This window comes from Schistocerca americana, chromosome 2 (assembly GCF_021461395.2).
Source record: "Schistocerca americana isolate TAMUIC-IGC-003095 chromosome 2, iqSchAmer2.1, whole genome shotgun sequence".
NCBI classification, from domain to species: domain Eukaryota; kingdom Metazoa; phylum Arthropoda; class Insecta; order Orthoptera; family Acrididae; genus Schistocerca; species Schistocerca americana.
Genome location: NC_060120.1, coordinates 289190534 through 289205615, shown reverse-complemented (window position 1 = coordinate 289205615; position 15082 = coordinate 289190534). Strand labels below are relative to the sequence as shown.

At 37.5% G+C, this 15082-nt stretch overlaps 1 protein-coding gene across 1 annotated transcript in view; it reads left to right on the top strand.

The window, feature by feature from the left end:
• Nucleotides 1-15082, top strand: part of LOC124594839 (probable ubiquitin carboxyl-terminal hydrolase FAF-X) — a 300957-nt gene that overhangs the window by 163651 nt on the left and 122224 nt on the right. Inside the window, exons 24-26 of the mRNA XM_047133291.1 lie at nt 350-605; nt 6400-6549; nt 13646-13853. Coding sequence (XP_046989247.1) covers nt 350-605; nt 6400-6549; nt 13646-13853 — 614 coding nt within the window. The remainder of the gene's footprint in view (nt 1-349; nt 606-6399; nt 6550-13645; nt 13854-15082) is intronic.

The following is a 15082-nucleotide window of genomic DNA, read 5'->3' as shown; positions in this document are numbered from 1 at the left end:
TGCTTTGTTGAATGAGTGTTGTTTAACTGAAAAAGTTATGTGATCGCGATATACAGTTGCGTAGTTGGGAAGACTTCTTTGATTTTTCAGCATATGGAATTGTGCTTTACTACTAAGTCAGCAAAAGTGTCTTTTTGTATTGTCACCAAGTGGCAGCAGCAGAACACACACACACACACACACACACAAATGTTTAACTGTGTATAATAGCCTCAGATTTTCCTATTTTGCTAGTGTGAATTTTTATTTTTATAACTTTTTACTCACATTTTCAGCTATACTATTTTCAGCAATATTAAAAATTAGATTGTGCCATTAACACTGATTCACTTGCTATGAATTCTTTCAGATCTGTCAGATTGTCTGCTGCTGAACAGTTCTTGATGATGTCAACGTGGTGCAGTGGAGGGCAACAACCGCTACAATTCTGCATCTCTCTCCTCTTTAGTGTACTTAACAATATTGTAGTTGAGAATGCTAGAAATTCACATGAATACTTTCAGCTGTTATGTCGACTGGTGAACTGTGCTTTCATATCTGGTTGTCCTGTGCCTAATGCTGAAACTTTGCTCAATAATGAGATTTCCTGGCTGAAAAAAATCAGGGTAAGATTAATTTCTATTTACATTATGAGATGCATGCTTACCAAAAATGTAGAACATTGTCACAATTACAAAATTAGTTATGTTCATAAATGTCCAATTATAATTTGTGTATCACAAGGAAAAATAGCTTCAGTTCACCACACAGAAATTTGAGAAAATAAATTTTGGCCAAGTTTGTATAAAGTTTCATTTGATGAAAAGCAATATATTTTAACACTTTGCACTGCTGCGTCATCCATTTATTTATGGCATTCGTAATGCAGGTAAAAGTATACTGAGGTTGGGCACTGACAAGAAGCCAATTTATGTAACGAAAATATTTTGCTGTTGTCCTAGTGTGAATTTGAAATCAAGAGAAAGCAAGCACTATAGTATTGCTCATACTATAAAATGTTATTTCATTGTCACTGAATAAATTACTTCAATTTCTACTGTTCAGCAGTTGTAACATTGAGATAGTGTGCAGAAGTACCATCTCTCTCAAAATAACTGGTCTCACTAATGTATATATACTTTGCAGTGATTCCTATGTATTGAAGAAGTCAAAAAGGAATTCTTGATAAAGTTAGCTATTTTTAGTTGTTAGTTATTGTCCTTTTTGCTTGTTTCCCCATGTTGCCTTTGATAGTCTTAGTCTCAAGTTTGTTATTGAGTCCACAACTGATGAAATTAATCTCTCAAATGTCAGTATTTTTATTGTTATGTCAGATAACCAAATTTTTGTTATTTGTACTCTTATTTCCTTCGACACAATCCCACCATTTATTTTATGTTGTTAACTGCTATTGGCCATCATCATAATAATTGAAAGTATTGTCAGATGACCACATAGTCCGCCAAAGCATCGCTTGGTGATCATCTTGTGCTTTCTCAATCATTCTCTTTGAAAGGTCATGGCCAATTTCCTTCCCCATCCTTGAAACAATCCCAGCTTAGGCCCTCTCTCTAATGACCTCAATGTCAATGGGATAAAGTCCGTCAACACGTGATGAAAATCATTTTTCATCTCAGTTTTTTCGAAAATGAAAAAGAAAAGTAATTGTTGTTCATAATTGATGCAGCACCTCTACTCCACCTAAGAAGTAAAGGCATGCAAGACAAAAGTCCACAGTTATTTACCTTAGGTCTTTATAACCACAAGGTTGGTTAGTAGCACCTTTTGAGAGCTGTATAGATGGTGCAGCTGGTTGATATATTCTTATCTTTGTCCGCCACTTGTATTTTTCCCTTCTACTGTCCTTTCAATGATACTTTTAATGGTACCATCATGTCTAAAAGATGTCTGATCCACGTAATCCTTGGGTATTCAATTACCTCAGGAGAAAAGGCTTCTCTTCCTCCACTCTGTGCAGCATTTCTTCAGTTGATATCTTGTCTACCTAGGAAATCTGGAGCATTCTGCGGTAACACATCTCGAAGGCTATTATTAAACATTTTTCTGTTCCTCTGAGTGTCCATGTTTCGCTTCCATACAGCAGCACACTTCAAACAAACATCTTTGAGGTTTTGCTTGAGTGTTTGTCAACGCTGCTGGATGTGAAAATGTGTTGTCTCTCGTTAAATAGAGCTTTTGCCTGGTGGATTTGGCTTGCAATATCCTTCCTTAACCTTTTGTCTGATGTAATTTTGCTACCTAGGTAGGCAAAGGATTTGATGATCTCCAGCTGCTCATTGTGAAGTGAGCATTGGGCAATGGTGTTTTTGTCTGCTCATCACTAAGATTTTTGGTTTACCTTTATTAATTTTCGTCTTATAGGAAGATGTGAGAGTGGTTTTCACATGGACTAGCATCACTTCTAATTGTTCTGCATCTTCACTTAACACTGCGATATCATTGGCAAATCTCAGTGAGCGTATTTTCTTACCATGAATTTTAATTTGTCCTATGTCTCCTAGTTTCTCCTTAGCTTTGGCTATTGCCCTCTGATTGTATCCATTGAAAAAGAAAGGAGAGAATTAACAGCCCTTTCATAGATCCTGCGTAATAGTACCTCCTCCTTGATGATCTGCACTCCTTCATTACAGCTACCACTTCTGTATGTAGTCATTGCAGTACTCTTCCATCCTTATACTTCATGGTAGTCTCTCTCAGCATCTTAAAAAGTTGTTGCCAGTCTACCCTGCCAATTGCTTTTTCCAAATCTATGAAGGCAATATATGTGTCTTGGCCATGAATATTGTTTCTTCTGTGCCCCCACCTCATCTAAAGCCAACTCGTCTTCCATGATCATAGCATCTATCATGCCTCCTATCCACCTTAGAAATATAGGGGTCATGATCTTCAAGGCGTTTTTTACCACTGAGGGTTGTATATTGTTCAGATCTGTTTGAATATGCTTTATTTGGTATTGGCACAGTGATACATTTTTTAAAAGTCCAGTGGGAGCTCCCCATTTCTGTAAATAACTTGTATGAAATGGAACAAGTTCTTTATATAGCTGTTCTCCAGTAGCCTTGCTGAATTCTGCTGGTATATCCTCAATTCCAGTGGCTTTCCCAGGTTTTAGCTGCCTGGCCGCAAGGTCAAACTCTTCATGCAAGATATAGTCTCCCTTTCCTTCTGGACCGATTTCCTCATTGTTCTCAGTTCCAGATCTTTATTATTCCCTGCACACAGTTTTCAGGGTATTGTTTCCACTTTTCTACTATGCCTTTCTGCTCATGTAATACTATTCCATCTTCATTTTGTACTCCACTGCACTTTGTCTATTTCCAAAGAACTGTTTAATTGATTTATAGGCAGATTCCAGCTTTCCTACCTTAATCATTTCATTCAGTTCTTTGCAGTGGTCCTCCTAGTATTGTTGTCCAGCCTTTTTTGACTCACAGATGATTTCATTCCTCAGAGCTGTACATTGCCTTTGTCCTTCTTAAGTGTTGTTTTGTTTCAGGTTATGCCTTAAATTTATTTTTGTTATTATGCTTTCTGTTTATGCCTTCTGTTTCCCTATTACTTAGTTTGCTGCTCACAGGATATTGTTTTCAAGAACTCTCATTTTTCTTAAACATTTGTGGTGGTGTTCATAACTGTAGCAACATTTATTTGTTCCCAGTATGTTGACCTAACCAGATCATTTGTTAATTTGTTCAGATCCCAGACCTTTTCTTAAGGTTTTTGAATGTCAGATTGCATTTTCATGTCCCTATGTTATGCTATCTATCAATGTCTGGACCTGGATGCTTTGATTCCAGAACCTTTGTCTAACTGGAGTGAAGTCGGTCCGACATCACTTCCTATTTCTAGGGACTTTCCATGTATACCTTCTATGTAGATGGTGTTGAAACCACTTGTTACATATTGCTAGGTAATGCTCATTTTACTAATCTATCTCCATGTTCATTTCTTTCTCGAAGCTCACTGAAGCTTCCATTCTTCCAGAATGATGAGGTTGTCTTGATCTTTGACCATGTTTTTCAACACCGTTTATGTTACGGTTGGTGTCAGCATGTACAGTTGTATTATCGCTGATGTGTTATGTTTTGTGTCCAATTGTACAAATAGTAATCTTCCATCTATTTGTTGGTAACCGTCTACTCTCTGTCCGAGCTTCTTGCAAAGTACCACTCCCATCCCCTTCCTCCCAGTCACTTCCCTATACAGCCCATGTGTGTAACTCTGTAGTCACCACTGAAGAAGTCTGCACCATCTGGCCATGTCATCTTGCTCACTCGTAGTATGTCTGTTCTTGTCATTTCCAGCTTGACGCTCTCTAGCTTGCCGCATCCCAGAAATGTTTGAACATTCCATGTTGCTATTCGTCTTTTCTTTGTGTTCTTCATAGTCTTTATTTTATTGGAAGTGGGGACTTTTGCAGTCCACTCCTAGAGATCTGAATGTGGGACTAAACCAGAATCCTTTACAAAAGTATGCTTCATATTCATTTCTCAAGTGAAACGAAACTACTGTTTCGTGGAATATTCTGCTGATCTTTAACATCGTGGTAACCCCTTGCCAGCCACATCCTTTGCCATTGACTCGCAAAGAGTTCTCCTGTCTTCAGGAGGGATTTCACCTTTTGAGGGTTAAAGGGTGCCCTAGATCTCTACCAGCTCATCTGGCTGAAAGGGGTCATTGGAACTTGGTGGAGTGGGGTTCCTTATCCTGGGATTACCGATTGAGGCTGTGTTACGTGGACATGTGCCCTTGTGGAAATCGGACTTCCATCCCTTTACCTCTCTGTTTCAGAATTCGTGAACTGGTCTCTTAATTTTGGTGTAACATTTCAGCCAAACTATTTTATATTCAGTTGAATCTGAAACTTGCAACAAGAGTCTTCTTGCTGCTTGCTGTGTAAGAACTTAGTTCTTTCTGGAATTAATAGGGCCTCCAGGATTAATACCTGTGACGTGTCCGCCCCCAATAGCTGAGTGGTCAGCACAACAGAATGTCAATCCTGAATGGCCCGGGTTCGATTCCCGGCTGGGTCGGAGTTTTTCTCCGCTCAGGGACTGGGTGTTGTGTTGTCCTAATCACCATCGTTTCATCCCCATCGACGCCCAAGTCATGGACGTGGCATAAAATCGAAAGACTTGCACCCGGCGAATGGTCTACCTGATGCGAGACCCTAGTTACACGACATTTACATTTATTTACCTGTGACATTTTGTATTTAACAGCTGTTTCAAAGTTGGTGATCCTATTACGTTGCTTTCCACATACTGCAGTCTTTGTTTTTGTATTGTTCCCGTAGCAAATGAAAAATCTAGCAATTTAACTAACTACATGAGGTAGTGAACCTGTCATTTTGTGATACAGCTTCAATCACCATCAGTCAGTCTACATGTTGTTGTTGTTGTTATCAGTCCTGAGACTGGTTTGATGCAGCTCTCCGTGCTACCCTTTCCTGTGCAAGCTTCTTCATCTCCCAGTACTCACTGCAACCTACATCCTTCTGAATCTGCTTAGTGTATTCATCTCTTGGTCTCTCTCTACGATTTTTACCCTCCACGCTGCCCTCCAGTACTAAATTTGTGATTCCTTCATGCCTCAGAATATCTCCTACCAACCGTTCCTTCTTTTTGTCAAGTTGTGCCACAAACTCCTCTTCTCCCCAATTCTATTCAATACTTCATCATTAGTTATGTGATCAACCCATCTAATCTTCAGCATTCTTCTGTAGCACCACATTTTGAAAGCTTCTATTCACTTCTTGTCCAAACTATTTATCGTCCATGTTTCACTTCCATACATGGCTACACTCCATACAAATACTTTCAGAAACAACTTCCTGACACTTAAATCTATACTCGATGTTAACAAATTTCTCTTCTTCAGAAATGCTTTCCTTTCCATTGCCAGTCTACATTTTATATCCCCTCTACTTTGACCATCATCAGTTATTTTGCTTCCCAAATAGCAAAACTCCTTTACTACTTTAAGTGTCTCATTTCCTAATCTAATTCCCGCAGCATCACCCAATATAATTCGACTACATTCCATTGTCCTCGTTTTGCTTTTGTTGATGTTCATCTTATACATATCTACATATTACAAATGACTTAAATCTAGACTCTCAGCTAAAGAGATATTAGTGAATGTGTGTGTCCGTATCCTCAGAAATGTATTACTAAAACGTTGGCTAGATGGCAATTGTTTTGGGTCCTTCAATCGAAAGCTGTTTTATCCATGATCTGATGATTCACTGTCACAGGTCTGTTGCATCCTCAAAGAATCTCAAGAAGTGAACACAAAAATCATAATTATTACAGAAGTATTACTTTTGGTAATAGTCGAGAATAGTGTAAGATAAATGGCTATTGAAATCTGTTTCTAATAACATACTCAATTCAACAGGAGAATGTAAAGGAGACTGGAGAGACATTTGTTGATGAAGCTGTCTTGGAGGGTCATCTTGGAATTGCAAAAGAATTGTTATCTTTCATGCCACCAGATAAGAAATATGAAATAGGCTCTGAAGAAAAGAAGAGTATTAACCTAATAAAGGTAGGCTGAATATTAACATTATTCCAACTCTACTCACGGCTGCCCCTGAAATAAGAGAGACTTCCATTTTTCACGAAGATGAGAAAACCATTTTACTTTTAAGTAATGATAGTTCTTAAGTTTAAGTAATTGCCTTACATATTAGTATTTGACTTGAGGAACTTGCTATGCAAGAGATGTATTTGTGACTTATGAGTGTTGTTGTCGTTGTCGCTGCTGCTGTTGCTGTTTCAAGTATAAAGACTGGTTTGATGCAGCTCTCTACACCAGTCTCTCTTCTGTAAGCTTTGTCGTGAGTGCATAACAACTGCATCTATCTGATCCTTGGCTGTCCCTTTGCAATTTTTGTTCCCCACACATCCCTCCATTGCGAAATTAAATATTTCTTGTAATAGTATTTCCACTGTAAATAAATAAATAAATAAATAAATCCATCCATCCATCAAAATGCCTTTCATGTAATTTTCTTTGTGTATAGAATAGCTAGATTGTGCTCATTTAAGATTGTCAGTTATGAATGTTATCCATATTGCAAGTCTTTGGTGGTTTCGTGATATTTTCGAAGATGCGTTACACTTTGGAGGTACATTAAGAATGACTGAGATCTTTCATTACCATTTACATTCTGTCTTTACTAGCACTTATTACGTATTGTCTGTATAATTAATGTTATGTGAGATATGTGCTAAACCATTTTTAAAATAGATTGATTTTAGTCTTTTCGTTAACTTTCTTAGAAAATTTATTGCATTTTCATTTTGTGGTGAGAAATACTGTTCAAATCATTTTATTTTTTTATTGTTGAATAAATACAATAAAATCCCTTTTTAACAAATGTCTGGGGACCTAAACATTTTTTTCTGTAAATGGAGGCTTTCATTAGATACAAATTTGGCTGAGTTACACTGGAGTGAAGACCAGAAAATTACTGGACCATGTTTGTGTCGTACAAGTACTTGCAATAGCAAGGTGAAAACTATAATATGGCATAGCTGAAATTAAACAGGTTTTCACTTTTAAGTTGCATGTAAAATTGACAATTCTTGATTTAAAGAATTCCTCCAGATAGAATATAGTTTTAATTAACTAATGACACAGATTGAATATGACAATGAGGAATCTAAGAAAGACTTCTTAAATACCGTGCTTTTTCTTTTAAGGAAAAAGGTTACTTGATACTTGTAGTCTCCTCTAGTTGTTTGCTGCTAGAATTGACTTCACTGACAAAAATAGCCTCGATCCCATAGCCCCTAGCATAGTTGCAGAAATTTGATGCAGGCGAATCCTCTTTTTAGTTAACCTCATTTGCACCACAGCTATCATATATTTATAGTTAAATGCTCCATGGGTTCCTTGTTAGGTCAGATTTGTAAGCAATCTCAACCTTTCAATGACTTCCTCTATCATTGTCAGGAGTTATATGTTAGCTATGTGGTATTTCATTTAACTGGCAGAATTATGTCATGGAGACATCACTAAATCGTTTGTGTTCCATATGATACCAGAGTGTAGTAGTTTTCTTACTATCGTACTGCATATACTGGAGAGACCGATGTCTTGGTCACAGTTACTGTGGCTGCCTTTTTGATCTGGGGACCCAGAAGGAGGCCGCTGAAACCATGGCCGAAACGTTGGTTTCTCCAGTATAGTTTTTTTGCGTTGTAATGCGATACGACACTCAGAAAAGTTCTAGATTAACTGACTCTGGTCACATAATTCTAGTCAATTATATTGGAAGTCGTGTTTACATACACCACTAAGCATATAGCTATTGTCATGGTTTAAAGTTTTGATTGCACGTTTCAACCTCGGCAGTTTCTTTTGTGATTAAGATGAAAATACAAGTAATAGTAAATAACCATATTTCTATTCATGGGGCTTTGTTCAGCAATAGCAGATTTATTGAAACCACAATATTTAATGTGATGTTGATGCTCTGTGCAGTCTTCTGACAGTTTTTGTATTGATTGCCCAGTGTAACTGCCACCACATTCACAGGTAGTTCTACAAATTCCAGGAATGCTGAGACCGAGCCTGTCTCTTACTGGGTGCAGCTTCTCTTTAATTTTCTCCAATGATACAAATATGGATTGAATATCATGTCCGCCACTTTGCCTATTTTAATTTTTGTAGGTCCGAAGAAAGGATGAAGTGCAGTAGGCTGATCAGAATCTGATAGAATATTTCTGTGTTTTTTTTCCCTTCCCCTTTCCCTTAGAGATGGCTAATGTAATAGCTCATTCACTATAGCCATTCTTCTAGAACACGTTTTTTAGAAACCCGATCTCAGGATCCAAGTGGTCCTTGTCAGGAACAGTGTAAGCTCTGAGTGTATCAGCGCATTTAAAACTGCATTATTTTGGGCTGGATGATGAAAGCTGTGCACAGTGAGATTTAGCTAAGTATATGTTGGACTCTGGTAAAAGGAGTGCCCAGCCAATTCTCCATCACACAAAATATGTAAAAAAGTAACTTTCCTCCTCAGCAGTGAACTCAATATTGGGATGCATACTAATTATATGATGAATGAACAGGTGAAGAGCTTCAATCCATTGTGGCCATATTATAAACGTGCCATAACCTTAACAAAAGAAGGAATACGGATAAAGAGAAACTGAATTTAATGGTTTTTCAAAATGGTCCATAAAGTAATTTCCGACTGCTGGGGACAGTGGAGAACCCATGTCTGTTCCACCAGTTATTTCATTATACCTACCCGAATAGAAAAAGTAGGTGGTTATCAAAGTGTGGTAAAACTATTTGATATCCTTGCAAGGGAAGTGGTCTGCAAATGACTTAAATGTATCTTTCGTTGGTAGTTCTGTGAACAAACAAACCATATCGAAACTGAGCATAATTTCATTTGCATTCATTCCGATTTATTTAATTATGTCCATATCAAAAGTAAAATATTAACAGGATGCGTTGTAGAATTAAGGACAACTTGTCGGGGTTCTGGATGGCAAATTTGTGAAAGTTTTTGATACAGTTTTGATCTCTATACGTTAGTTATTCTTCTAAACTTCATAAATAAGTGCCACTGGGTTGTAGATCACATGTACATTTGTATGTTGTTCTTGTTGTGGTCTTCAGTCCAAAGAATCTTTTGTTGCAGCTCTCCATGCTACTCAATCCTGTGCAAGCCTCATCATCTCAGAGTAACTACTGCAACCTACAGCCCTCTGAATCTGCTTATTGTATTCACCTCTACAACTTTTACCCCACACGCTTCCTGCCAGTATTACATTGGTGATCCCGTGATGATGTCTCAGAATGTGTCTACCAATCGATCCCTTCTTTTGGTCAGGTTTACCACAAATTTCCCTTCTCTCCAATTCTATTCAGTACCTCCTCATTAGTTACATGATCTACCCATCTTAATTTTCGGCATTCTTCTGTAGCACCACATTTTGAAAGCATCTGTTCTCTTCTTGTCTAAACTATTTATCGTCCATGTTTCACTTCCATACATGGCTACACTCCGTACAAATACTTTCAGAAAATAATTCCTAACATTTAAATCTATACTTGATGTTAACAAACGTCTCTCCTTCAGAAACACTTTCTTTGCCATAGCCAGTCTACATCCTCTCTACTTCAACCATCATCAGTTATTTTGCTCCGCAAATAGCAAAACTCCTTTACTACTTCAAGTGTCTCATTTCCTAATCTAATTCCCTCAGCATCACCTGATTTAATTTGACTACATTCCTTTATCCTCATTTTGCTTTTGTTGATGTCCATCTTATATCTTCCTTTCAAGACACTGTCCATTCCGTTCAATTGCTCTTCCAAGTCCTTTGCTGTCTCTGCCAAAATTGCAATGTCCTTGGTAAACCTCAAAGTTTTTATTTCTTCTCCATCGATTTTAATTCCTGCTCCAAATTTTACTTTTGTTTCCTTTACTGCTTGTTCAATATACAGATTGAATAACATTGGGGATAGGCTACAACCCTGTCTCACTCCCTTCTCAACCACTGCTTCCCTTTGATGCCCCCTCGACTCCTATGACTGCCCTCTGGTTTCTGTACAAATTGTAAATAGCCATTTTCTCCCTGTATTTTACCACTGCTACCTTCAGAATTTGGAAGAGAGTATTACAGTAACAGTTGTCGAAAGCTTTCTGTAAGTCTACAAATGCTACAAACGTAGGTTTGCATGTCTTTAACCTGACTTCTACGAGTTTTTCCATTGTTCTGTAAATGATCCGTGTTAGTATTATGCAGCCGTGATTTATTAAACTAATAGTTCGGTAATTTTCACACCTGTCAGCACCTGCTTTCTTTGGAGCAGGGATGATTATATTCTTCTTGAAGTCTGAGTGTATTTTGCTTGTCTTGTACCTGTTTCTCACCAATGGAAGAGTTTCGTCATGATTGGCTCCCCCAAGGCTATCAGTTGCTCTAACTGAATGTTGTCTACTCCCGGGGCCTTGTTTCGACTTAGGTCTTTCAGTGCTTTGTCAAATTCTTCATGCAGTATTGTATCTCCCTTCTCATTTTCCTTTATGCCCTCTTCCATTTCCATAATATTGCCCTCAAGGTCATCTCCCTTGTATAAACCCTCTATATACTCCTTCCACCTTTCTGCTTGCCCTTCTTTGCCTAGGACTGGTTTTCCATCTGAGCTCTTGATATTCATACAAGTGGTTCTCTTTTCTCCAAAGGTCTCTTCAATGTTCCTATGGGCAGTATCTATCTTACCCCTATTGGTATATGCTTCTACATCCTTGCATTTGTCCTCTAACCATTCCTGCGTAGCCATCATGCACTTCCTTTCAGTCTCATTTTTTAGACATTTGTGTTCTCTTTTGCTTGCTTCATTTATCGCATTTTATATTTTCTCATTTCATTAATTGAATTCAGTATCTCTTTGAGTACCCAAGGATTTCTACTAGCCCTCATCTTTTTACCTACATGATCCCCTCCTGCCTTCACTATTTCATCTCTCAAAGCTACCCCTTCTTCTTCTATATTCCTTTCCCCAGTTCTTGTCAGTCGTTCCCTAATGCTCCCCCTGGAACCCTCTACAACCTCTGGTTCTTTCAGTTTATCCAGGTCTGATCTCCTTAATTTCCTGCTGTTTTGCAGTTCCTTTAGTTTTAATCTGCAATTCATGACCAATAAATTGTGGTCAGAGTCCACATCTGCCCCTGGAAATGTCTTACAATTTAAAATCTGGTTCCTAAATCTCTGTCTGATAATTATATAAACAATCTGAAATCTTCCAGTGTCCCCAAGTCTCTTCCACGTATTCAGTCTTCTCTCATGATTCTTAAACCAAGTGTTAGCTAGTATTAAATTATGCTCTCTGTAAAAATTCTACCAGATGGTTTCCTCTTTCATTCCTTTCCACCAGTCCATATTCACCTACTATTTGTCCTTATCTTCCTTTTTCCTACTATTGAATTCCAGTCTCTTAAAATTCTATTGTTGGCATATAAATTCTGTAATAATTGTAAACATTTGGAAGACGAAATGGTAGTATTCTTTAAGTATCTATTTGGCACTAGTCGGAAATATGTTAGCAAAACCAGCCCTTCATTATTTCCAAAGTAATTAACAGTTTTGTCAAAAGTATTGTTTACATAACCATACATGTTAATTTCATCCTTTAAACAAATAATTCAGCTTGACCCTTGTAGTAGAAGAAACTGATAAAAAGATGCAGTTTTTCGGTGTATCCGTTAATTGAGTGAGTTAAGTTTTAATTGTAATTTCTGTAAATTTGACTTTAAATAATGTGCAGTTTCAGTACCTATTATTGATATGAAATATAAGGGCCCAAATTTTGGTCTCACATGGCTGAGTTTCAGAGGAGGAACCTGTGTTGGCTAGAGTGGCAACCATGTATCAACTTAACAGTGAAATAAGTGTTACACCAATAGGCCGAGTGTAAAAATAATGACATTGTCTTTTTCCATACATACCTTTCTGTTCTTCAAGAACTGTGAACTTTGTGGTTAGGTTTTTACTGCTCGTAGATGTTCAACAGTATACTCTTGTTGCAGTTTGTGGATGTTCACCTGCTAACTATTAATGATGCTTATGGAAAGTTAAACAATTGTGCACTGGCCATATTACATGTGTATATGGGAGGTTGTGAAAAGTGAAAGTAAAAGACAGTGAAACGCAACTGAGCATCTGTCTGCTACATTATTTACAGTAGTCAGTTGGAATTCACAACCCATTTTTCAGCCAGTGTAGCAGCGCGGTATGTCGACACTGAGGACATCAAATGAAGAGATAGACACTGCCCCTCCCAAAATGCAGAAAAGCGTTTAGCTTTGGCATAAAAAATGGTCTTGTCATTTTTCAAACCATATTACTTTGCTATGCTGGAGAGTTTGTCGTCAAAAATTTTAGACACAGCAAGCTTTCTTTGTTTACTGGTCATAGTAATGGAATGCTGTTGTGTGTACAGAAATTTACACTTAAGAAGTGAACTGAATAAGTGCATGGATTTTTTTAACGTCAATAGGCTTGCTTTTTTCCTTTAATTCATATTGTGCTTGTTGTGCAGTGCTTTGTGAAATAATTACCATCTTGAAGTGTACTTTGAATTACATTACGTCTAGTTAAATGTGACTCTTCCTCTGTAAGAGCTGCTACATAATTCTAAAAACTTCACTGTAATACGTATATGTGAAAATTAATCATTACTCACAATTATTGTCCTAATTTTACTACACAATGTCTTTATAGCATGAAGCATTCTGTGTAACTGTTTCAAAAAAAAAAAAAAAAAAAAAAAAAAAAAAAAAAAAAAAAAAAAAAAAAAAAAAAAAAAAAATCAGTCTTTGGCAATCAAAACAAAAAAAAATCACTTTTCTGATGCTGACCAGGAGGTTATTGTTGTCCATCAAGAATAATGTTGCTCTTAACATGCTATCCTGAGGAACTGTTCTAAAAATATTGTAAATTTTACTAAAATTAGCATTTTCTACATCCAATTTAAAGAAAATACTTAAAGCAGATCACTTTACCACTTTTTCTATCCTCTCTTTTGCGAGCTGATTTCACCCATTTATTTGCAAAAATAAGAGTTATGTTCATTCAGATACTGAGCTGTATGTACTCTGTTTGCTTTCTTACAGGAACTGGTTGAAGATTTTGTTTTTCCAGCATCACATTTAATGCTTCACCTGCAGAAGACAGGGGAGCTGTGTGCAGACCAGGCAATACCTGTATGTTCAACACCACTGACAACAAATGCAGCCTTTGATTTGCTTGTGGCTCTTTGCATAGCTTGTGTTCCAAACATGAAGTTACTTGTGGAGATGCTCACAGAAATGTTCTACTCGGGTAAGTCAAGCCAGTATTATTTTGTATTTGATCTTGCCCAAAGAGAGAGAGAGAGAGAGAGAGAGAGAGAGAGAGAGAGAGAGAGAGAGAGAGAGAGAGAGAGAGGCATTTTGTGTTTGCTTTAAGGAGTTTTCATAAATATAATCGGTTTCTGCTGCTCGTAGTCTCGCGGTAGCGTTCTCGCTTCCCGAGCACAGGGTCCCGGGTTCGATTCCCAGCGGGGTCAGCGATTATCCCTGCCTCGAGATGACTGGATGTTATTGTTGTCGTCTTCATCGTCATCATCATCATCATCATCATCATCATTCATCCCCATTACGATCGGAGGAAGGCAATGGTAAACCACCTCCACTAGGACCTTGCGTAGTACGGCGATGCGGGTCTCCCGCATTGTTCCCCTACGCTCTGTCACGGAGTATGGGACTTCATCATCATCAATCAGTTTAAAGTATTGAGAGTTTACCTTGATTTTATTCTCTATCTGGAAATGTCATGTTTTGCTGATAGCTATAGTTATGTAACTACTTGGAAGAGTGTCTTTGAATTCAGTCTTCCAAGTGTTGAAACAATTGTGTGTGTAGTCATACTTCAGCATGTTTTTAAACGCAGCTGAACTTTAATTGCTAACTTAAGAGTTGTATGAATTACTGACCCCCATCATACAAATAGCAGAGAGAGAAGTTTTATCTTCATTAAGTAGCATCATATCTGCAGTTCATCCAACATGATACTTCAGAGTGTAAGAAAAATTTCCACATAAAGCGAAGGTGGCTCTGATTATTCGTAAATTGAAGACATCTGTTTGTATACCTGTTGTAGTGTGTTTCACAGACTTTTGATCATTGCTGAGAATGAATTTTGGAACAGTATACTGGAGAGGTGTAAGTAAGAGTTGAATAAGTCACCGTAAGCAGAGAAGAGTTAAAGGACTAGTAGTAACTAACTTGGGGAGAATCAGTTTCATTCCTCAGAAGTATTGGAACATGTTAAACAATACTGTCTCTACAACTCATCTTAGAAGATAAGTTGTGAAAAGGGTAACTTACATTTAAAACATTTGTAGAGGTAGAAAAAGTTTCTGATTATGCTGATAGGAATAAACTCTTTGAAATTATGAAGTTATCAACAATAAAATACGTGGAGTTGTACAGAAACCAGGCTGCAGTTCTAAGAGTCAACAGATACGGAAGGGAGGGAGTATTGGAGACGGGTATGGGATTTTTTCTATA